Raw genomic sequence first — 22,971 nt, 5'->3', positions numbered from 1 at the left:
ACAATAGTAAGCCTACTTAGAACCAAGCTCCAAATAAAGAACATGCATTTTATTCAGCTTCCAGGAGCATATGCTTATTTGTCATGATATTAATACTGCTACACATGTAGCGTGCATGTGTTTTGATTTGATGACATGCTTCTCAAAAGCAGTTGTAAGGAAACACAAAGGTAATCTTGGAAGACTACTCTTTAAATGAATCTTTGCATTGTCTTACTGCATTATGGAATATTTTCATAATTATAAGTAACACAACAAAATAGGAATCCAGTAATATTTTTAAATTTTACAGAGACAATTTTTAAAACATTTAAATAGAATGAGTAGAAATCAACTTGAAAACTGAATAGATGCTCTGGGAAGTAAGTGTGTGGGTAAATAAAAGAACTCTGTGAGTTATATAAAGGAAAGGGGAAAGACAACGGTTAGTTTCTGGTATATGTAACAATAGGAGAGAAAAGCAAAAATGGCTAAGTGTATCCAGAAATGGTCCCCACATAGAAAGAGCATGGAGCTATGGAAGAAATAATCAAGAAACTGGAAGAGTTAGTGTGATAAGAAATGATGAAGAATAAAAAAGCTTGTGGGAGATGCTCAGTTTTCAAAAGACATCCTCATTATAAAGTATAATTTGCATTTATGAAATAAAGTTGCATGTATCTTTCTGGGAAGAATAAGCACCTCATTAATCATGTTGTTCATAAAGCTTTGCAACTTTACAGTAAAAAATTTTATTGTTATCATACTATCTTACAATGCCTAAAGCTTTTCTCAGACATTTTTAACAGTATTATTAGACATGGAGGAAATTTCAAGATCTTTAAACTCATTCCCTTTGTATAAGCACTGCATATAATACTTTAGTGGAAGATGCATTAAAACTGAATGTCTATTTAATTACATAGACTAATAAATGTGTGTATACCTATATACATGTATCCATATAAAGAAAAATTCTGTTATGATTTTAAATTCTTAGAAAAGGTTTTAAGCTCAAAATTTTATTACCTAATATGTGTACATATATTTGGCCAAACTACTATGCAATTTTAGCTGCTCTCATAAAACGTTTAAAATTTCCAGCACTTATGTAGATTTTTAAAATAGTAAACAAAGCCTCTCAGAGAACCTCTTAGTTCAAGGAACTCAGGTAAATCATGGAACTAACTGGAAAGATGAATCAATGGAGCTATTGCTCAACAAAAGAATAAAAATAAATAAAAAACAAAATGAAGAGGCTTCTGCTTCTGTGCCTCAAAGACATTGAAGCAGAGAACAAGTAAAATATTCAGAGGAAATGAAAGATATCTTGAATATGAGTTATGAGATACATCTTAAGGAGAACATCATAAAAAATTTAAGTTTAAAAATGTTAAAGATATAGGAAAACCATTTTACATAACAAATATGGACATGGTTTATAGAATACAGTGAAACAAAATATGAAAGTTTCTATTCAGAGTAGGCAATTATAGTAAGAAATCACTGTAGATCTTCACCTGTTCTGACACAGCCTTTAACAAAGACCCTTCTGCAGTCATTTTTAATTTCATCAGCAAATATTTATTATCTCCTATATGTTAGATACTATTTACTGTCTGCTCAAAAAAGTTAATGGATTTTAAATTATTTCACTGGGTCTAAAGAAAAAATATGTATTTTTAATCACATATGTGACCTTTCAAGTGATTAAAAAAAAAGTGCACATGGCAGAGCAGAGGATGCTGCCCTTTGAGAAAGTCAGAGAAGCTGTTGGTATCAACTGCCAGGGCATTGGTAAAGTAATTTAAAGGCTATTTTGTTCTTTCTCTTGGAAGAGAAAAAAATGCCTTATCAATTATTTAATGGCCATCAATTACTTAACAAATACAATCACAGAGCCATGTAGTGAGTATTGTTTTAATAAAAACAGATAACTTTTAAAGACTGCTAAAAGCATCATGCTAAAATAACTAAGGGCTGACTTAATGTTGACTGACTTAATGACGTTTGCATGTTCTGTTAAAATTCTGCCCACAGACAGAATGTAAATAAAAGGATGAAAAACAAAGTATACAGAATAAAGGGTCATGCTTTTTCTATATAAAAATAACATAGGCTATGGTGGTGGATATTGGAAAGGGCCTGTAATGAGAAGACATGATGGAGAAAATACAAGAGTGCCACATGCTGCACTCCCCAGGAAATGATGACTGAATGTTTTGCGTCACTCTTACTTAATAGCTATGTTGCCTACTAGAATTTGATTAAATGCATTCGTACCTTTCCTGATTCCTCCATCAGAAGTGCACGTGTAATCACCTGTCGTCAACAGGAAACACGTTTCCCCTCTTCTGTTTTTGTCTCTGGTACTAGAGCGTCTGATGGGGAGCCTTTCTGGAGGTGATAATGGCGGCTCACTTCCTGTACTGTCGTCACCTGATAACACTGGTCACAGGACCACGCCCATTGACAGACAGTGATGGATGAGGAAATGAGACAGGACAGAGAGTTTACAACAGATGCCCATAGTCCAGTCACTCAATATACAGAACACGGTAATCACATCACAGTATTCACCACAATAAAGAAAAAAAATTACATGAAGTAAAATGGAGGTGTATTTTAAAAGGAAGAGATGTTCCTTAGGAAATTCTGATTCATTTTTGGAAACAATCTAATGGGTAGTTCAGCTTTCACACAGTTGATATGAACTCACAATAAATATGATAGTGAATTAGGCAAAATTTATGCTACATGTTATTCAGTTACTACCAGTGGAAATGGTTAAAAATTGAGTCCCTTAATAAAAAAATCTCCCAAGTAGTATTGGCCTTGCAATTCTTAAAGAGTTCATTTTTTGCACTAAAAAAATCTTAATCAAAATAATCCCAAACCACATGAAGAACAATTCCACTTTGAAGACTCAAATTCTTTGGAGCAAAGCATACAGCAAGATCTCCACATCCTTGAGAGTAGTGTTTACTTCTGCCTGCTCACCAAGGGCTCTGTATACCTTCATGAGCCTACACACTAGCTTGACAGTGTTGACCAGAAATAAGTGTATCCTCTTTGTCCATGCCTTTCTTAAGGATTCTGCAGAAGAACACTGAGAACAAGGGAATGAGTAACAACCCTAGCTAAACCCCTCCTTTCAAACAGATACTCTTAACATCTGTCAGATATGTGTTAATGAAATTTACAGATGAATTTGCCAAATGTGTATAAGATGAACAGTAGTTCATCTCCAGTCTTGCTTCTTTGAGTTTTCTGATTGCTTCATAAAATTTTTCAGATGGTAAAGGGGGGTGGAGCTTCTTTCTGAATGAGACATGAGATCATCAGTGGTCTCTTTTTTCATATTTTGGATGTGAAGTGAATAAATAAATAAATTTATAAATAAAGAAGAAATAGATAAGTAGATCTCATATATATATACTTTACATTTCAAAATAAGCTAATTAAATAAATATTTTGTTCATCTAATAAATATTATATCTGACTCAGACATAATAAACAAACAAGAACTCTCTCTGTGTTGGCTTGAAAACACTGACCCAAGAGTTAGGATTAATCAGCTACAGGTTACATCTATCATACTGGGAGCAGGAATCTAGCAAATGTCAAACATTAAAATGTTCAAATTTCAGTTCTAGAAGGGAGAAGAGGCCAAGGAACCATGCAATAAAAAACAATTTCAGGAAAGAAATGCATTTTTTCCATTGGTTATCCATGGAAGACTACCTGTACCCTTAACAATGGAGAATGTTTATTTTTTGTATTACATGTAACTTTCTATCATGAAAAGTGTTAGGTTGCAGTAACCTACGTAATTTAAAACAATGAAAACTTAGTCAATTCACTAGAATAACATTAATAATGAGCTTTCTTATTGAAAGGTCTGTCTCCCACATCACCTCTTTAGTGCCTAGGCCTTTGAGGTGCAAACATCCGTTCTCCTTCAGTAACTGCTTCTCTTGAACGAGATTGAGATGCAGAGTACCGTGTGTCAGAGGTGAAACTGAGTCAAACACACCAAGCCAAATGATATGGAGGTGAACATTTTGAGAATGAAGAATGAAACACGGTCAAGATCATACCATCACGTCATGCCGAGAGACAAAGAAACATTGGCACGGGAGCAACAAATGGGCAAAAGAAAAATATTTGCATCATCAGCAAAGGTCTTTCCCACTATGATCAGAAAACCCCACAGACCTGCTCTGCAGATCCATACATAGAAAGGCTACAGTCTTGTTATAGACAAGGCTCACACAAACACACATTTTATGAGGAGATAAAACTATAAACGCATGGATATTTACAGAAAACAAGAGCAGCTGTCTTTTGCCTATACGATGCACTGGTCTATAAAGTATTTAATGGTGCACATTTAAAATCGCGCCTTACCTGATCTGTTATGTTCCAGAAGCCGGTTTTCCTTGCTCAGACATGTGTCACTCTGGGTACTGTTGCAAGCCATGTTTAATTCTGTCTTGCAAAATGTAGGTGAGCTTGCCAGAGGGGCAGGAGGAATGTGCTTCTTTCTTTTTCTTGGAAGTTTCTGCTTCGCCATTGCCAAGGAGTAATACATTCCAAAATTGTTGACAATGACAGGCACAGGCATGGCTATTGTCAGCACTCCAGCCAGAGCACACAAGGCCCCCACCAGCATCCCTGACCATGTTTGCGGGTACATATCTCCATAGCCTAAGGTAGTCATGGTCACCACAGCCCACCAGAAACCAATGGGGATGTTTTTGAACTGTGTGTGCTCACTAGCTGAAGGATCGTTAGGCTGAGCCCCTACTCTCTCAGCATAGTAGATCATCGTCGCGAATATCAACACTCCCAGAGCCAGGAAGATGATGAGCAACAAAAATTCATTGGTACTCGCACGAAGAGTATGCCCGAGCACCCTCAGACCTACGAAATGGCGGGTGAGCTTAAAGATTCTCAGGATCCTCACAAACCTAACCACCCTGAGAAAGCCAAGCACATCTTTGGCCGCTTTGGAAGACAGCCCGCTGAGTCCCACCTCTAAGTAGAAGGGGAGGATGGCCACAAAGTCAATGATGTTCAAAAGATTTTTGATGAATTCAAGTTTATTGGGTGAAAAAACAATACGGACTAAAAATTCAAAAGTAAACCACACCACACACACTCCTTCCACGTATGTCAGGGCAGGATCCGTTTCAATTTCGTACTGGAGAACAGCGCTGGTGCCATTGATGACCGGCTCTGTCTTGTTTTTAACAATATTGAAAGCTTCGTGTGTCTCCAGGCAAAAGGTTGTGATGGAAACCAAAATGAAGAACAGAGAAGCAAAAGCAATAAACTGCAGAAAGAAAGAAACAGAAATACAGAGTGACGTGAACCATCTCATATTGATAGCTGAATCTGAAAGACACTGATCGCTGTCAAAGAAAAGAGACAATGGAATATTTGGGGATTTCACTTCAAACGATTCTTAAATGCAAGGAGAGACTATGCACGCCAAGCTAACCAGGCTGGATCTGTAAGATTCTCCAAACTCTGGTCTTTGCTCACATACACACAAAGCTTTGCTCTGTGGAGTGTGAAAAGGGAAAAACTGTGAAGAAACCATAAAAATTATTTCAGAACAATTTTTAATGCCAACAGTCTGAAAAGGGAAAACAACATTTTTTACAATAGCTCCAATTTTGACAACTGCTTATGCCCTAGAAACTTTAAAACAACGTTTATAAGTGCACATATAAGGCAGATTTCAACGGTGTAAATTTAGGAGCGACACAAATGTAACTGTCAGTTTCTATTTGTCAATAAAATATTTGGAGGTATCATGGGATAGGAACATAAAATGAGAACTTGGAGTGTTCAAAGGCACCTGAAGGGAGAGACTGCCCAATATAGCAAATCTGGGTTGGGTGCAAACTCAAGCAACATAAATTAAAGGAGAGAAAAGTAAGTTAGAGAGATAAATTCAAATACTGTTATCTTCTCATGCTGAAGTGAAAGAACTTGAAGATGCTGAAGTAATAAATTATAAAGCTATTTTTTCAAAACAAAGAATTTTATTTATTTAGTCAATAATATTTGAAAACACATGCACCTACAAATATAGATGAATCCTAAGAATTCTCCATTATATAGTTCTCGCTAGAACCACAGGCTGTTGAATTGATTTTATGTCATTCTGCATAACAACACTAATATCACCCCCATCTTACACTTCTGGAATACCAGGTGAGGAGCATTTGCATTCCTTCTTTCTAGTTCAGTTGACATAAAGTGATAGGCTCAGGCCAAAACATCACAAATTCAGTCACGGCTTCTATCCCCTAATGCAATCAAATTCCAAAATGGAGAATACAAATGGTTGAAGCCCCTTCCCTTAGACTGGGGTCACACATGCCTTAATACTACAGATCTGAATATTTGTGTTCGGGTGTTTGAATGTAGGGCACCTCTGTCATTCACAGGAGACACTGCAGTGCAGCTGAGGGCTCTAGTGTTCTCTCGTCAATGTCTCAGAAGCCACACTTGCTGAATGAGCAGGCTGTTCCTTTCATAGGTAAACCAATGGAATCACCAGGTGAAAGAAACTGTATTGAGCAGGAGTCCCTCATTGGAAATAATGAGACTCTTTCCAATGTCCAAGTGGAACTCTATCCAATAACTGACCTGTCCCCTGATGTCTACTCTTCGACATGGCTGCCTCTGAGAAGGTCTGAGCCATATTTGAAGAACACAGACTCCTCTTTTTAGTTCAATGAGCCTCTGTGGTCATCACAAAAGGACTAATTACTACTGTGGCTGTCGGCCTTAGACAACCACCCCAAATTAAGGACTTACCCAAGTAGTGAGCATACAGCATTTAACCAGTGTCACCTCTACCACATTGACCTGTGTCCCACGCGCATCTGCCAAACACTCTTGGTTTTGCCATTTAGAATCCAACGGTTGGGTTTTCCAGGAGCACTTGAGACACTTAACTTTCTCCATTTTGCTTTTGATGTACAAATGAACACACGTCAGTTGGGTTAAGATTTAATATCACTTTAACTTTGCATAAACTAAAAGATGGTATGCTGTAGTTACCTGTGATGGGTGGTTGATTCGGAACTGCAACCTTATTTTATCGCTAGATTTGAAAGTTATATTTGTTTCTGACTAAATGTGAAACCTTTTGTCATTTGAGCTTTGCACCTATGGCCCCACCCTTCTTCGACCCACAGTCCCCACAAAGCCATTCTGTCTCCAGCCTTTCTGATTAGGCATAATATTTCAGCATGAAAAGCCAACGGTCAGCAGTTAAGTGGTAGTTTGATGTTCTATTTAAAATGATTTTTCAATAGTCACTCCTTTCAGTTGACTTTGCAGTCTAAAATGGCACTGTTACATGAGAGGTCTTAACAGCTTCATCTTTCGGACAGTCCTAGTGTGCCTGTGACATCCAAAGAACAAAACCAATTCTGTACGATGCACTAACATCTGTTTTAAAAAAAAATGCAAAGACAAAAACAAAACTTGGAACTTTTATGACAGGACATTTCTGTATTACACAGCATACATGCAAACAGTGCATTTGATGCTTCCCTTTGCTGGGCCTCAGGTCAAACTTTTATTTTAATAGCAGTTCATGAAACATAATCCACTGAGGAATTAAAGTGTGAGGAGGATGCAGACATAAAATTTATTTATCACACTAAAGGCCTATAATTGTAGTTGTCACAATTCCAGTAAAGAAAAAATATATGACATTTTGAAAGGAAAAAAATGCAGATGACATTTGGGATGAAGGGTCATCAAGACCTTTGCCCGCAGACTGAAATGAGGGCTGAGCAGAAGTCAACTGCATAGAAAGGGAAGAGTTTTAAAAATCATATAGTAACAAGCATTGAAAGAACTCCTCTGTGGTTCTTGGTTTTGAGAAAGGATATCATATAGCTCAGGCTAGCCTTGAATTCTCTTTGTAGGTGAGTATGACGGTGAACCCCAGGTTCTCCAGCCTCCATCACATAAGTGCAGGGATTAAGGGCCTGCACCACCAAACCTGGTGTAGTTTTTCCAGATCTGCCTATAGACAGATTTCTAAATCCCATCAAGAATACAGACCCTACCTTCATCCGAATTAATCCATTTCTCTTAAGTAAATGTGATTAAGCAGAAATATCACCAGGGTTTTGAAATAAGGCCACAAGATGACTCTAGACCAGTGGTTCTCAACCTTCCTAATGCTGCGACCCTTTAATAGTGTTCCTTATGTTTTGATGACCCCCAAACATAAATTTATTCTCATTGCTACTTTATAACTGCAATGTGCTACTGTTATGAATTATAATGCAAACAGCTGTGTTTTATGATGGTCTTTGGAGAACCCTGTAAAAGGGTTGATTGACTAGCTCGCAAAAGGGTCATGGCCCACAGGTTGAGAACTCTGCCTTGAGAGGCATTTAATTACTGATTGTGTTACTTTGGGCTTGCTGTTTCATATAACTCACTTGTGAGAAACTACCATACTAACTTGAGACAATATGGAAATAGACATTGAAGTGAGTTCTTAAGTTTAAAGCATCATATGAGTGTTAAAATTCACCAAACAGACATATTTAGTGAACTTCCTAAAATACAACTATTACCTCAAAACGCACTTTTAGAATCCTGTGTTTATGCACATTGAATCAGTTGTATTTGAAAACAATTTAAGTTAGTCACCCTATTCCTAAAAAAGAATGGAACAAAGATTCATTCAACAAAATACACCTGAAGAGTATACAAAAGTATGAATTCCTTACTCTCTACCACTGTGAGATATCAGATTTTCTTATGCAAGGAGAGAGAAGAAAAATCTATATTTAACAAGCTCCCTAGAAAATTAATATGCATATTAAAATGGAAAAGCAATTTCTTGTGTGTTATTCACAAAATGGATAAAACAAATTATCTAATGCGTTGGAAGAGTTTTCAAATTATAAGCATTCATTCACAATCTTAAATGAAACTTCCTGAAGGATTAGTAATAAACATTTACCAGATCTACAGAAGCATGCCTAGCTGTTGATATCTACTTTGATATAATTTTAGTTCCTTCAAAAATATCTGTGAGCAAATAAACCATCTGAACAATCTGTAAATGCAAACATGTTTAAGACATAAAGCTTTGGAGACTAACAGCTATTTTTGCAAAGCATTTGCTGCATGTATCTTTCCATATTTTTGTCACCATTATTTTAAGAACTGTAGCAAGGGAGTGAAGAGATGCCTCAGCAGTTAAAAGCATTGGGTACTCTACTAGAGGACTTTGGTTCGATTCCCAGCACCTACATTGAAGTTCACAATCTATAAAGGGATCTCTCGCCCTCTACTGGCTTCTGTGGGCACTGCATTGCTTCCAAAACACCCCTACACATGAAATAAATATAAAGGTTGAAAAAAAGAAGAACTATAAAAAGAACTCAGAAGCTGCTTCTGCCAAAAGCACTGAATCTTCATTTGAGCATCTGCAGATGCCCAATGACTAAAAAGAAAATGAAAGTTTAGCATCTCTGCCTTCATACTGCAACTGTCTCTTTCCATGTGAGTCTTTCTTCTTTGCAGTCGTCACCTTGGATCCCAGGAACTACAGGTTTGGCCTATAAAAATCTTGTGATGAGTTGAAATCCCTTCCCAGGCTGTATCAACTTTCTTTCTCATAATAAAATCTACATGCAAAATCCTTATATGATATTGATCAGCTTGATCACAGGTGGACCAAGTTTTCTTGACCCCTTTCCCTTGTTCTTTTTGATACTTAAAGCTCATTAATGCCGGTGCAGGACTTTTTCTTCATCTCTCCAATTGTCTTCCTGTTTAGAGAACCTGTCCTGATTTTCACAAATTTTTTTACCATTTCGTTTTTGTGAGAGTGCTTCTATTGGGGTCCTCAGAATGGAGTCTTTGGCCTAGTACTTCATAGCTAGACCACAGTATGACTTTGTGTTTTGTATTTTTTTTTAATGTCGTATCATAGCTATGTGTGGCTTTTAATTTTAAGTATGATACAAATCTGTTGGAGTGTGGTATTACTAACACTGTAAAACAATGACTCTTAATGCTATACTTATAGGTCAAGTGCCTCTGGAAGTCCTTCCTGATGAAGAGACCCACAGCCAAACATTATGCAGAGAAAGAGAGAGAGAGTCTGAATTGGAGAGTCTGAATTGGAGAGTCTGAATTGGAGAGTCTGAATTGGAGATTTCCATCTGATCCCTTCCCTCAGAGATTGGGGAACACCCAAAGATGTGAGGAAAGATGAGAGACAGTAGAAGTCAGAGGGGATGGAGGACACCAGGAGAACATGAGCCACCAAATCAAGTGAGCTGGGATCACATGGGCTCAGAGACTAAAGCAACAAGCATGGAGCTTTTGTGGGTCTGAATCAGGTCCTCTGCATATTTGTTGTGATCGTTAGCTTGGTGTTTCTGTAGGACTCCTAACAGTGAGAGTAGGTATTTCTCTGGCTCTTTTGCCTACTCTTGAGAATCCTTTCCTTCTGTTGGGTTGCCTTGCCCAGCCTCAATATGAGGGTCTTTGCCTTTCTCGGTGTATCTTGTTCCATCCTGTTTGGCTGCCATCTCTTGGATGGATGCTCTTTTCTGAAAAGGAGGTAGAGGAGGAGTAGATCTGGGGGAGAGGGGAAGTAGGCAGAGCTGGGAAGAGTGGAGGGAGGGGAAACTGGTTGCAATCAATTGTATGAAAAAACCTATTTCTCAATACAAGATAAAGTAAAAATAAATAAACTTTGGCACTTTAAGAAAGAGACAGCATCTATGTCAAAAGTAGATCTTTGTTATTTGTGTATAAAATCAGACAGATAAACAAGTTTTAAGTGTTTAAAAATTAAAGACTTCAGGAGTGAAACGGAAGTGTGCTGTATGCCATGAGAGGAGCTGGAGATTGACTCCTGCCTGCTTGAGGGTAGAGAACTTTGGTAGACGCTGAAGTCTGAGAAAAGGAAGGCAGCATCACTTCTAAGGAGGAACAAAGGCTGATAATGTGAGTCAAGCAAACACCTGCACAGGCTCGTCAGCAGAATTGTGGACAGGCAATGCCAGTATCAAACACTCAGGGAACACTTTGTCTGCTTACCACTAGCCAAAACCCATTAATGATGTTTAAATCCTGAAGGCATTGGGCACGTGAAGACATAAGGGGAGAGGGGGACCATCTCCCAGACAGGACACGCAGAGAGGTTCAAATACAGGGAAGAGTCCTAAGAGTGAGAAGTTATAAGAAGTTTGACATCAGTGAAAATCTTTGGAGATTTTGAACAAGTATACTGTCTCCAGTCGGATGAAGAGAAGCTTGGTTTATTAGGAATGTGTTTACATATCAAACGAATGGGTGATACTAGAAGCTTTGAAGGTTGGAATAACCCAGAGGCAGACATTGAATGCATTAGTAACAACTTGACGTGATTTATCTGAACTTCACTCTAAGCTGCTCCGGTACAGAAAACATCTTCTTTTCTGGCTAGCTGGATAGAGCTGAAATGGTCAAATGTGAAGTTAGAGTGAATATTAAGAAAAACAAATTAAAAGGAAAGAAATGTGAGAGAAGATAATTTGTTTTTCTCCTTCACTGAGCTGGTCAGTCATTATGAACTGGAGTTATGTCATATTCGTTTTTAATCTCCTCCTCCTGGAACAGTCCGTGGAATCTAGATAGTCAATGGAGGTGAAAAATAAGGATGGAAGAGTTAGTGAAAGAATAAGTAAATGAGAAAAATAAGCTATGATTATATTTCTTTGGGGATTGAAATGTTAATTTAAAAAACTTACAGAAAATAAATAATAAAATAATTGAAGGAAAGTGACAAATTTATATAACAGAATCCAATCAAACAGGTCCACTTTTTCAATTGCTGGAAACAGTTGCTTCCGTTCATCCTGTCAACGGAGTGTGTGAGGGAGAAATCAGGAGGTAGTGCATTGCCATTTTTCATGCTTTTCCATTATGATAACTCCACAGACTCCCAGGGCACTAAATGAAAATAAAATTACTCAAGTTAAATAATTAAAGTGTTAGAGAGCTTTCAGACAAGGTGTGTCATGCGGACTGAATTCAGAGAACTGGTTCATAAGTCCGGGAAGTTTCAGAATGGAAATCTTCATTTTAAAACTTGCATGGTGAAGTCTAATGGATATAGACTTTTCTTCTTCCGGTCTAGTGTCCATGGTGAGCTGCATAAAGTGGATAGTACTTTGTCTTGTTGTATCAGCTCTGTGGGTGAGCAAGTCCTCATCAGGGTATTGCATGGACTATATCAACTTACATCAACATAAACATTCAAATATTTATATAGCTATGCATACAGATAGATAGAATGATAGATGACAGAGATAAATATCTATACACTAGATATATACATACAAATATATACATTTAGAATGAGATTATTGAAGAAAGGCTATTTTTATTTACATCTTCTATTTCCCATTAGTATCAAGAAATTGAGTTTTATAGCTTTCTCACAATACCAAGTTCTCAAAGCATGAAAATTGACTGTTTCCTTTCTGTGTTCCTGTAACTTATGAACAGTGATGTTATTTCTTCACCTTTTAAAAATTTCACTTAAAGGCATCTTGCCTTTAAGTAGTGGGATTCACACATTCTGACCTAATCTACCCAAAAGCACGAAGTAGGTATTCAGTTCCTGGTATTTCCTCAATAAAAGAATAGACTTTTAAATATGTTAGTGTAGTATCCCATGGTTTTAAGAGCCCCAAAGCAGAATCTACCATTTTATTCTTTTAATAATTAATGATCACAAAACTTGACCAATAATATAAATCTTAAAGGAAGGATTTGTTTACTACAGTAGCTGGTATACTACAGCTGGTATACTACAGTTAAGGCAAAAATTTTAATCACATGTTACAAGTTTAACTTTAACATAAAATTCAAATAAAGCGGTAACTAAGAATATTAAATCTAGTTTTTAAAGACTTAGATTATTCCCAACATTATGTTGGTTTTATTCATCAAAGTTATGTAGCTGAATTTTTTTCTTTGCTCCTTCAGCATCTTAAACTTAGCAGATGTTCTTTGTTCATAGACATGTTCAAGTCTTACAGAATGCTTGACCATAATTAACAAGAATCTTGTGCTGTCACAGCACTATGCCTTAAAAAAAAGACAAAGCAAATCTCCTTCATTGGTGAGTCTACTCTTAAGAGTCATCCAGACAGGAGTAACCAGGACCCACATCTCCTGTTTCCATGGAGAACTGAGAATAGCTTGAACTTCTTCTCAGGCTAGAGACATGAAGTTAGCATCATCAGTTTTCCCATTTAAAAATAGAGCCACAGGAATACAGTACTATGAATTCATAGTACATATTAGATAGATTCATTAGAATAATACATAGTACTGTATTAAGTTGAGGAAAACTAATGAAACATCCGCAAAGTCTCTGTACATAATTATCAAGTTCAAACATCAGTAGAGAAAATTTTCAGGCATATATTTATAAACATGGATATGCAATGTGACATATGCATATATACCTTTATATGCATTGTATATTATATGCATGTATAGCTTATATAAAGAAATTATTATACTATAAATATAGGCCAGGTGGCTAATATGACACAATTTAATATCTGTTCTTCAAAAATATTTTCAGATATTGACTTGACCATTAAACTTCATGCATGCCCTGGAGATGTGTGTGTGTACACACACATACATATACATATACATATACATATACATATACATATACATATATATATGAATATAAACCATTCCCTTAATAATTCTATTTCAGACTATTTTATGGGAATTATAATTGTTTCAAGTCTGTTCACATCTAAGTATAATTTAGGAAGACACAAAGAACAGAGGTCTCTGTGATATATTAATGTCGTTTCAATAGCTTCTTGCATACGACCATGTAACCAGGATTCAGAATCACCAGTTGTGATACACAGCACAATTTTAGTTTTGTCTAATGATAAGACTTAAAAGTATTTTTCTTTCCACATATTTCATAAAAATAATTTTACTTGTTTATCCATACTAATGTAAAAATGCCACTTCCCATTTATAGATATGATTTAAAAGCTATATACTGTAAAATCATGACATACACCAGACTTTCACTTTCTAATTTCAATGATTGAAAATGCCTCTCCAAATTTTCACCTTTAATATGTGTGTGAATTTATGTTTTAAGTGATTCATTTTGTCTTGAGATTGAATGACCTACTCCACCACAATTTAGGATGTGAAGCCAAGCTTCTGTATATTGTAACATATATACATATAGATGTAGACAGCTGCTTTTTTGGTTACTCAGTACAGGTAAGGACTTGGTTCATGATGGTACATTCCAGCAGGCATCCATGTTTGGGACTGGGGTTAGCTGACATTACAATCTCACTTTGTCCTCTAACTGAAAGCCATGTGCACTTTTTCACATATTTGTAAATCCTCCCCGAAAACCCAGGCAAGTTTAGGTTATGCCTCCGAAGGGGTGATCAGGTAAGCTACGGAAATTACAATCTAGTTACAAAAAGCATATTATTTAAAATCCGGAACTGATCAGTTGGCAATGGAATGAGAAGCAGAAAGACCTTCATGTCGCTTGCCTTCAGAGTTTAACTAGAGCAACAGATTGTGAACTGTAGTCTGTAGACTGCATTCGAAGATATTTCTGGGGTCCAAAGTAATAGTATTTGGAATAATACTAAGAGATTACAGGTTTTTTGTTGCCTTACTAGTTAACAGTGGAAATTTTATTAGGGTTTCAGGATATGGTATCTGAACAGATTAACTACAGAATCAGGCTAAAGACTCTTAAAATCCTTGCCTTCTATCAAGTCAAACAAGAAATATATTTTAAAAAATAGAGAACAATGCTATTCTGTTCAGTTGACTTTCACTCTTGCAAAATTGGGTTTCTTTTTAAGATCTTTATTTTCTAGTGGACATATTTGCTTACATCTCTGGGTACATCTTCTAGTCGAGGAAAACCCCTGTCTTCCAGACTTCTCATAAATCAGTAAGAAGACTGACTGTGCTGACTCAGAGTCTCTGGGTCACGTGTAGCACAGATGTTGCCGGCATTTAGATCATAAGCAATACAGACTTACTATGACAAGAACACTTCACAGACATGAAAAATTTGGGCTCTCATATAAGGAATCCAAAGACTCCCAAGAATTTTGAATAAACAACAGATAGGTCCATTGCCCAAATACTGGGGTTTATTGAAATAAATTGATCTCATTTATTTCTTTGAGTCCAGCAACAATCAATGTACCAATAGTATCTAAAACGTCAATCCCCAGCTGCTACTTTAATTCACAATCTTTATTTTCAAATCACTAACACTCTTTTTTTTACTTTTAGTTAGATCACTGGCAATGTGAAGACAATCAAAGCAGGCGCTTACACATTTTCATATTGAAATTTAGATAAACACCAATGCATGCTTGAAATATATTGTTCAAGTCTGCTTTGTCAACATATCTTCTTTTTGTTTTGAATAACCTTTGTCTAATTAGGCAAAAAGGCACTACTATGACTCATCTTCTTTCCTCAATGCCTCTGTCCATTGAATCTCTGAATCCTGAAAATTCTAACTCTAAATACCACAACATCATGATCCCTTTTTCTTTATTCCTGGAGCCAAGGACCGAGCTTTTACCTTTTTCTTTAATTGACTTTTCTTCATTACTTGGAATAATCAGTCCTTTAAAGAAACAATGTGATTTGCCCATCTGTTCCAAATTGTTTAATACCTCCTAATTACTTAATAACACATAATATTCTTAACTCATTATTCAAAACACATTTTGAAATGGACCTTCTTAATCTACCCTCCCCACTGTTAATATCGCCATCTTTACGATGTACCAGTCATGTACATACCTTTCTTTTCATTTGAAATACAGCTGTTTGCTTTGTATAGACAGCAAAGAGCTACACAGTGCTTAAGATTCAACTCAGAAATAAATCATGAGGTCATTAAAAAACAGCCCTGAGCAGAGGCACAAGCAAGCTCTTTTTGTCAGTTCTTCAATCATCTCTCTACTGTAACCCTCACATCTGTCACATTCTTTTTTTTCCCCTTTATAACATAGATGCATTTTAGAGTAATTTTAATCTGAATTTTACGCTGATTTGCATTGAAGCTAGTAAGTATTGAGAAAGGTTGCTAAAGGCTGTGGTCGTGTCAAGAATAAAACTACATTCACTCTTACTTCCTTTTTCCCCTATACCTAGCCAGTTTTTCTGGATAGATTTTTTTTTTTTAAGAAAGCTCATGACAACAAAGGAAACAATGCCACAGGAAGAAAAGCATGAGCTGTGAAGAAAAGCATAGAACAAAGCAAATAAGGGGAGGTCCATGTTCCCAGGACAATCCAATGCCAGGGATGTGAAGGGCTGTGAAAATGTGACCTCCCAAGGGAAGGAGCAACAATCTCACATCACACAGAGCTCACACAGAGATTTAAAGAGGCTCGCTGAAAGAGGTAAACCACTAGTGGTTTCTATCAAAACATTTTTTTTTTTGAAAATTAAAATAAAATACAAATTCCAAGAGCTTAAAAACTTTCCTGGTACTAAGAAGTATAAGTGGTAGGTGCGTTTAATACGTAACTCATTACTGTGCACACAACTATACCTAGAGATCACCATACACAGGCATTACTGTGCACACAACCACACAGAGATCATCACAAGTCATTGTAGCATTTCATTTGTTCTTCTCTAAAAGTAAACATGTTAATGCTAGCATAAAAGTTACACAGATGAAGTTAGTGTCTGATCACATGTCTTCAGGTTTAAATGTTGGAGATTGTTAGGGAATAATCTGATGTTACTGTATGCCAAATACTTCTAAATACTGATTAGAGTCCTCTAAACAATAGTCTTTGTGATGTAACCTATCACACAGCCTTAGTATCCATGTATTGTTTGTTATTGCTAGTGACCAATTTCCTCAAAATTCCTGCGTTTTGTTGAACTAATGACATAAAGAAAGTAAGAAATTCAGGCAAAGGCAACCGGTAAGAAGAATGCAAAAGTGAAAAATACGCTGGCAGTAACTTAATAGGAGTGCTACCTTGAAGAAGAGTAATACTAAAAACCAAGATGCATTTTTTAAATTCGAAAAATAATACTAATAACAATATCAATAGGCAAAACTCAATGAGTAAATCTATCTTAAGAATGAAATTTATTTCCATTAAATTTTAAGGACAAATCGCAATAACGAATTGAAGTAATCCCATTTTACAGACAGCCAAGCTGAAGCTTGGAGAGTAGAAGATTAAAGCTGCCTTTCTTATAACCCTACATTTTATCTCTAAACATGCGTTTTTGGGCAGTAATTTTCAGCTCTAATGAATAGAAAGCCTTAGAAGACAAATGCTAGAAAATTCTTGTAAATAGTATTTTATTCAAAGACCCGAGAAATAAACTTTGGTTGTTGGTAACAAGGACAATAAAAACCAAAAGAAGGAAAACCTCAAGCTTTGCTTTCTCATTTTCTTGTGGACTCCTCAAAGGTGTAATTCTTATAAAGATGTTTTCCCATACATGGGGCAAACTAAGGAAAGAAGCATGAGGAGACACGAAGTACATATTGGGGCACTAAAGGCCAGAAAATCTTATCACCTGTGAACGGACAACTGAGAGCCGGCTCGTTCCTTCCCCTTTGTATTTCTATTCTAACCTCTATGCTCTTTCTGGTGGAAGAAGAGATGTTTTCATAGATTATTTAGCTCCATTCAGAGCTTTTTGAACAAGGTTTACAGGACTTGCCCTTGACACAGAGATAAGAGAAGGAAAACTATTGAATATTTAATAAAGCTAGAAAGTACTACATTTAATATTCTCTTGAGCTCGCACAGGGCTAACTCTGAAGGAGAACCAGAGTGTCTCTTTCCACATGTAGCCTCTCAAAAATAAAGTCAGCAAACCGTTCTCTAAAATGACACCCACAATGTGAATGAATGGCTGCCGTCTTAAAACAGAAGAGTTTCTTTTAAAAATTAGGTGTTGGGTGCTCTTGGCTAACCGAAGGGCAGATGACTGTCTATACTTTAGGGTTTCCTGTACAACTTTTTTAAAAAAACAAACATTCATTTCTTCCCTTTTCAAATTTCACTTTTTTTTTTTTTTTTGGACAATGGCCAGAATCTTACATAGCCTTGGTATTATATGATTTTTGCTATTGTCACTTCTGTTTGCCTTAGCTTTGATTAAAGGTAAATTTTAGGAATACAAAGCCAGTCAGTCATGCAAGATAGTCAATAATCTACTGCATATCTGACATGCCTTTTAAATTTTGGTTTCAAATATTTATTTAAAAACAGTAAACTATAAAGTCTAGGATGGACGCCGGGCAGTGGTGACGCACGCCTTTAATCCCAGCACTTTTCTGAGTTCGAGGCTAGCCTGGTCTACAGAGTAAGTTCCAGGACAGCCAAGACTAACAGAAAAACCCTGTCTCAAAAAAAAAAAAAAAAAAAAAAAAAAAAAACAACAACAAAAAAATAACAAAAAAGAGACTAGGATGGAATAATTCATGGGATCCTTAAAAAGTATTTCATGTGACTGTGTTTCTTTTCTATTCAGAAAACTTCTGGGTTTCTCTTTGATTTGGGGGGGAAAATGTTTTGAGACAGGACTGTGCTAAAAAGCCTAGACTGATCCCAGAATATGCTTTGTCCTTGTGTCTGCCTCCCAAGTTGGGACATCACAACATCTGCCACCATTGAATTGTAAATATCACCATAGGTCATGCAAAAGTCTGTGAGTCAATAAATATTTATTGTCCATCAAGTAAGTCAAGGTTCTCAGCTGTGAGGGTCTAGAAAGACCAAGATGAATTCCCAAGTGGGAGAAGAAGGTGATCTATTTGGAGACTGGAAAAGTAGAGAATGAAATGCCTTTAAATGTATTGGTAAAATAAGTTCAATGAAGACAAAAGAAATTATCAGAGTCTCCCAGTCTGCATTGATGTTTCCACTTACAGAGCACCTAGGATTTGTTCTGCTTATCCATTGCAGTATTTTTGACTGAGGAAAAATGGAAGTCTTTTATGTTCATACTCCCAGATCAGAGAGTAGCTAGAGGTTTCACCATCTTTAAGTGTTTCACTGAGTGATTTCCCAGATACCTTGTTCAAATATTATTTTTTCCTCATTGCATTTTTTATTTTTGTTTTGTGGTGGTCTGAATGAAAATGGCCTCCACAGCCTGAGGGGGGAGTGGCACTATTAGGGAGTGTGGGCCTTGTTGGATTAGTCATGGCCTTGTTGGAGGAAGTGTTGTCAGTGAAGGTGGGCTTTGAGGTTTCAAATGTTCAAGCCAGGCCCAATGTCATTCTCTCTTCTTGTTACGTGAGGGCCCAAATGTAGATGCCTCAGCTACATCTACAGCAACATGTCTGCCTGCCTGCTGAAGTGCTTTCCCCCATGATGATAATAGACTAAACCTCTGAACTGTAAGCCAGCCCCAATTCAATGCTTTCATTTATGAAAGTTGCCATGGTCATAGCACGCACCTCTCGACAAGAGAAGACAAAATTCTCAAATAGAATTTTTTTTTCTTTGTGGGTTTTTTGGTTTTATTAAAAATAGATATTTTTCATATAATGTATTCTGATTATAGTTTCCCCTCCCCCAACCTGACCAACCCAGGGGGTGGGAAGGAACGAGAAGAGTTGGCAGAGGGGAAATCAGAATCAGAATATTCTATGAAAAAAATCTATTTTCAATAAAAGAGAAAAAAGAAAAAAAAGCACACATCTAATGAATATTATAAAATAAACCCTAAATATAAAACTTGAATAGGAAGAAAATCAAACAAACAGAAAAAGAGCCAAAGAAAAGAATCACAAGAACCACATATAGAAACATAGATACACATATACCTAACACATAGGGTTGTCATAAATAAATGGTCTGTGCTAGAAGAGGTATTCTGACATTTATATATAATATTTTAAAATAAATTTTTATTATTTGAGATTGTAATACATATCATTTCCTCTTCTCTTTCCTCACTCCCAGCCTTCCATGTGTACTGTGTAAATGTTTAAATATATAAATATAACTTGCTCACTCTATATAATGTTACCCACGGAGACCATACATCTTTTTGTAGAGTTGAGGACTGCTAAGGAACCCCACTATCTTGCACATCAGCATACCTTTTGGCAATACTTTTATGTGTATAGCCTCCAACATTCTTAGAAAATATAAAACTCCCCCTTACTTTGCTTTTTACATCTTGTCAGCTGCCCTTCCACTGTGGTCACTCAGTCTTTGGTGAAGTAATTGTCCTTGTCAACCCATGGATCTTGGAGGACAACTACAACCCTACAACCACCACAATTCTAGCCAGCAGCATAAATGATAACTATAGTCTAAAGACAGAATGACAGAAATTACTTTATAATGTTGTTCTCTGACTTCCTACATACACCATGACATGAACATAAACATACAAACACACGCACACACACAGCTTATATATGCCATGACATGAACATGAACACACACACACATACAGAGAGCATATATACACCATGACATGAGTGCACATGCACACACACACACACACACACACACACACACACACACACAGCATATACATTGTAATTAACAACATTTTAAAGATATATATCAACTTGACCATATGGGAAACAATTTTAAAGCTTTGAGAGTATAAGAGAAAAAGTCAGACTTAATATTTTTTGTTACCAAAAGGATACATATTTATAAAGAAAACTAATTTAAAACTTCATCTTCATAGATAAGATATAGTTTAATGGTCATGTAAGGTCTTCCTCTCAAAACCTTTGTTCATTTCTTATTCCTGGAATTTAATACTCATTTCAGTTAAGTGAAGGGAGAGCTGATGGGCTGTCATGACTCAGCCCTGATCAGCTGATAACTCTCATCTAGTGGGTGGGCTCCGGTTTGTGACTCAGGTTTTTTAGACATCTGTCTCTACTGGTAATTGCAGCTGCCTCAGGGCAGATGTTGACATGGCTGCCGACCATGAAGGGATATCCTCATCATTTTTTATGACCATTCTTTTCTAGTTTACCTTTAAGGGAAAGGGTTCCTGTGAAATACTGGCTTAAAAAGTATGCTCCATGGTCTGTCTCATGGATTAACTTGCTCATGTACCCTACCCTAATGCTTACCCAGTAGGATTGAAGGTCACTGGTCCAAGACCATAGGACCTCACCATAGAGCAAAGTAGAAGAAAATAGAATCTGAAAGAAGCCTAATTGGAAAGGCTTACTGTTAAAATAAAATGATAGAGACTGAGGGATTCTTGAATAATTTCAGTAAGATAAAGGAACTTGAATTCAGAGTCTGACCATAGGGACAAACGTTAACTCAAATGAGAATGTTTCAAAAGACTGACATGAACTTACAGTAGCCATGAAGTGAAAAGTGACCTCTTTTCCAGGAATGGTGACATAAGTAGGGTTGATCAAATATAATCTCAAGAAAAAAAGTCATTTCATTTAGGTAAGAAGTTGTTTAAAAACACGAGAAAATAAACTATAATCTGATGTACTAATGTGCTTAGGATGCTGTTATAGAATATCAGTTTAAACAAAACCATAGAAGTTCATGTTCTCATGGTCTTAAGGCTGCTACAAGGAGTGGTGAGTGGGGAAGTCACTTGCTGATTTGCAGAGAGCTGCTTTCTCATTGTCTCCTAATTTCAGTGGGTGTGTACTCCATAGTCTCTTCTTCCTATTATGGACACTAGTCTTATTGGATAGAGAGGCTCTTCCTTGTGCACTCATCATAGTTCTACCATTAGAGGTCCTGTCTTCAAATATAGTAGCAAAGCTTTAGGACTTCAACATCTACAATTTGTAGTGAGGTAAAATTTAGTCTACAAGACTGAGATAGTCATAAGTAATGGAAACAGACTTTTGGTACCATGGATCTGAGAAAGAATAAAAGAATACCATGTCTCGGGTTATTCTAGGAAACAAGAAAAGTATCAGAGGGCAAAGGGATGGAAACAGGAAGTGGAGGAGGAGATCTGTCAGAGAGTACAAGGACTTGGGGTAAGAAGTGGAGTCCTTAGAACTAGTGGAGTGTTGTCATGCGAATAATAACAAATCACAGGCAATACAGTGAAGTTAAAACTCTCAGTTGACTTGAATATGATGGGTTAGGAACGACGATAAGGTATTGTGCCTTCCCGATACTCAGAGCCAATTAAAAGGCCTTCCCATTCTCACAGCCTGTTTTCTCTGACTCTAGAAGGGCAATGACTCCACATATAATAATGGCCATTAGTCCAGAGAGTGAGGGATGTAGACTTGTGGTAGTCACAGACTGAAGATGATGGTGGGGCAGTGCTGAACGGGCGAAACAGAAGACAGACAATGGATTGTCATTTGTGGTCTGCAGACATCAGAGACTCCATTCAATGAGCAGTCATTGGTGGTCCAGCCAATATGAAGTGTTTGAGATCCTTAGAATTCTCATACATTGGGCAGCATGGCAAGCCAATGGCCCAAATCTAAAACAAGTGCTTTCATAATTTATTATAGACATGTCTAGGCAGATGAGAATAAGCAGGGAAAATGAGATTGTGGGGCAAGACTGGTCATGTGCGTCTACATTTCCTCGGCTTGCCAACGAGTTCATTTTCACTTCCGATGACTATTTCTTGCCCTCACAAATTACTTCTATTGGTCTGGATGGATTTTAAAACATTAAAATGAAAGCTAGGTGATTGCAAAATTCCTCAGTATTATACAAATAATTTTTATCAATATGTGGCCCAATGGAAAATAGGATGCAAAACTGTCCATCTGGTTTGAAAAAATGTTACCTGATTTCAAAAACTAGAGAGAAAAAATGAAACACGGAAAGTGAGGATAATACATATGAGCAGCATCTCTCCTGAGTTCTATTTTTTGAAATCTTTCATTAGAGCCTCTCTATAGACATTTCTTTG

At 36.7% G+C, this 22,971-nt stretch overlaps 1 protein-coding gene across 8 annotated transcripts in view; it reads right to left on the bottom strand.

The window, feature by feature from the left end:
- The window catches only part of Kcnc2 (potassium voltage-gated channel subfamily C member 2), a 183,544-nt gene that overhangs the window by 5,343 nt on the left and 155,230 nt on the right, over positions 1 to 22,971 (bottom strand). For 5 of the 8 annotated variants that reach the window (XM_076920235.1, XM_076920234.1, XM_076920233.1 and 2 more), the window contains exons 3-4: positions 4,390 to 5,317; positions 2,263 to 2,427 (exon numbers count right to left, since the gene is read on the bottom strand). In XM_076920235.1, coding sequence (XP_076776350.1) covers positions 2,263 to 2,427; positions 4,390 to 5,317 — 1,093 coding nt within the window. Of the gene's footprint in view, positions 1 to 2,262; positions 2,428 to 3,896; positions 4,001 to 4,389; positions 5,318 to 22,971 lie in introns of all 8 variants that reach the window. The other 3 variants (XM_076920238.1, XM_076920236.1, XM_076920237.1) reach the window with 1 other exon arrangement.

The sequence above is a fragment of the Arvicanthis niloticus genome, chromosome 22 (genome assembly GCF_011762505.2).
Source record: "Arvicanthis niloticus isolate mArvNil1 chromosome 22, mArvNil1.pat.X, whole genome shotgun sequence".
Taxonomy (NCBI): Eukaryota; Metazoa; Chordata; class Mammalia; order Rodentia; family Muridae; genus Arvicanthis; species Arvicanthis niloticus.
This window is presented reverse-complemented; position numbering and strand designations above follow the sequence as displayed.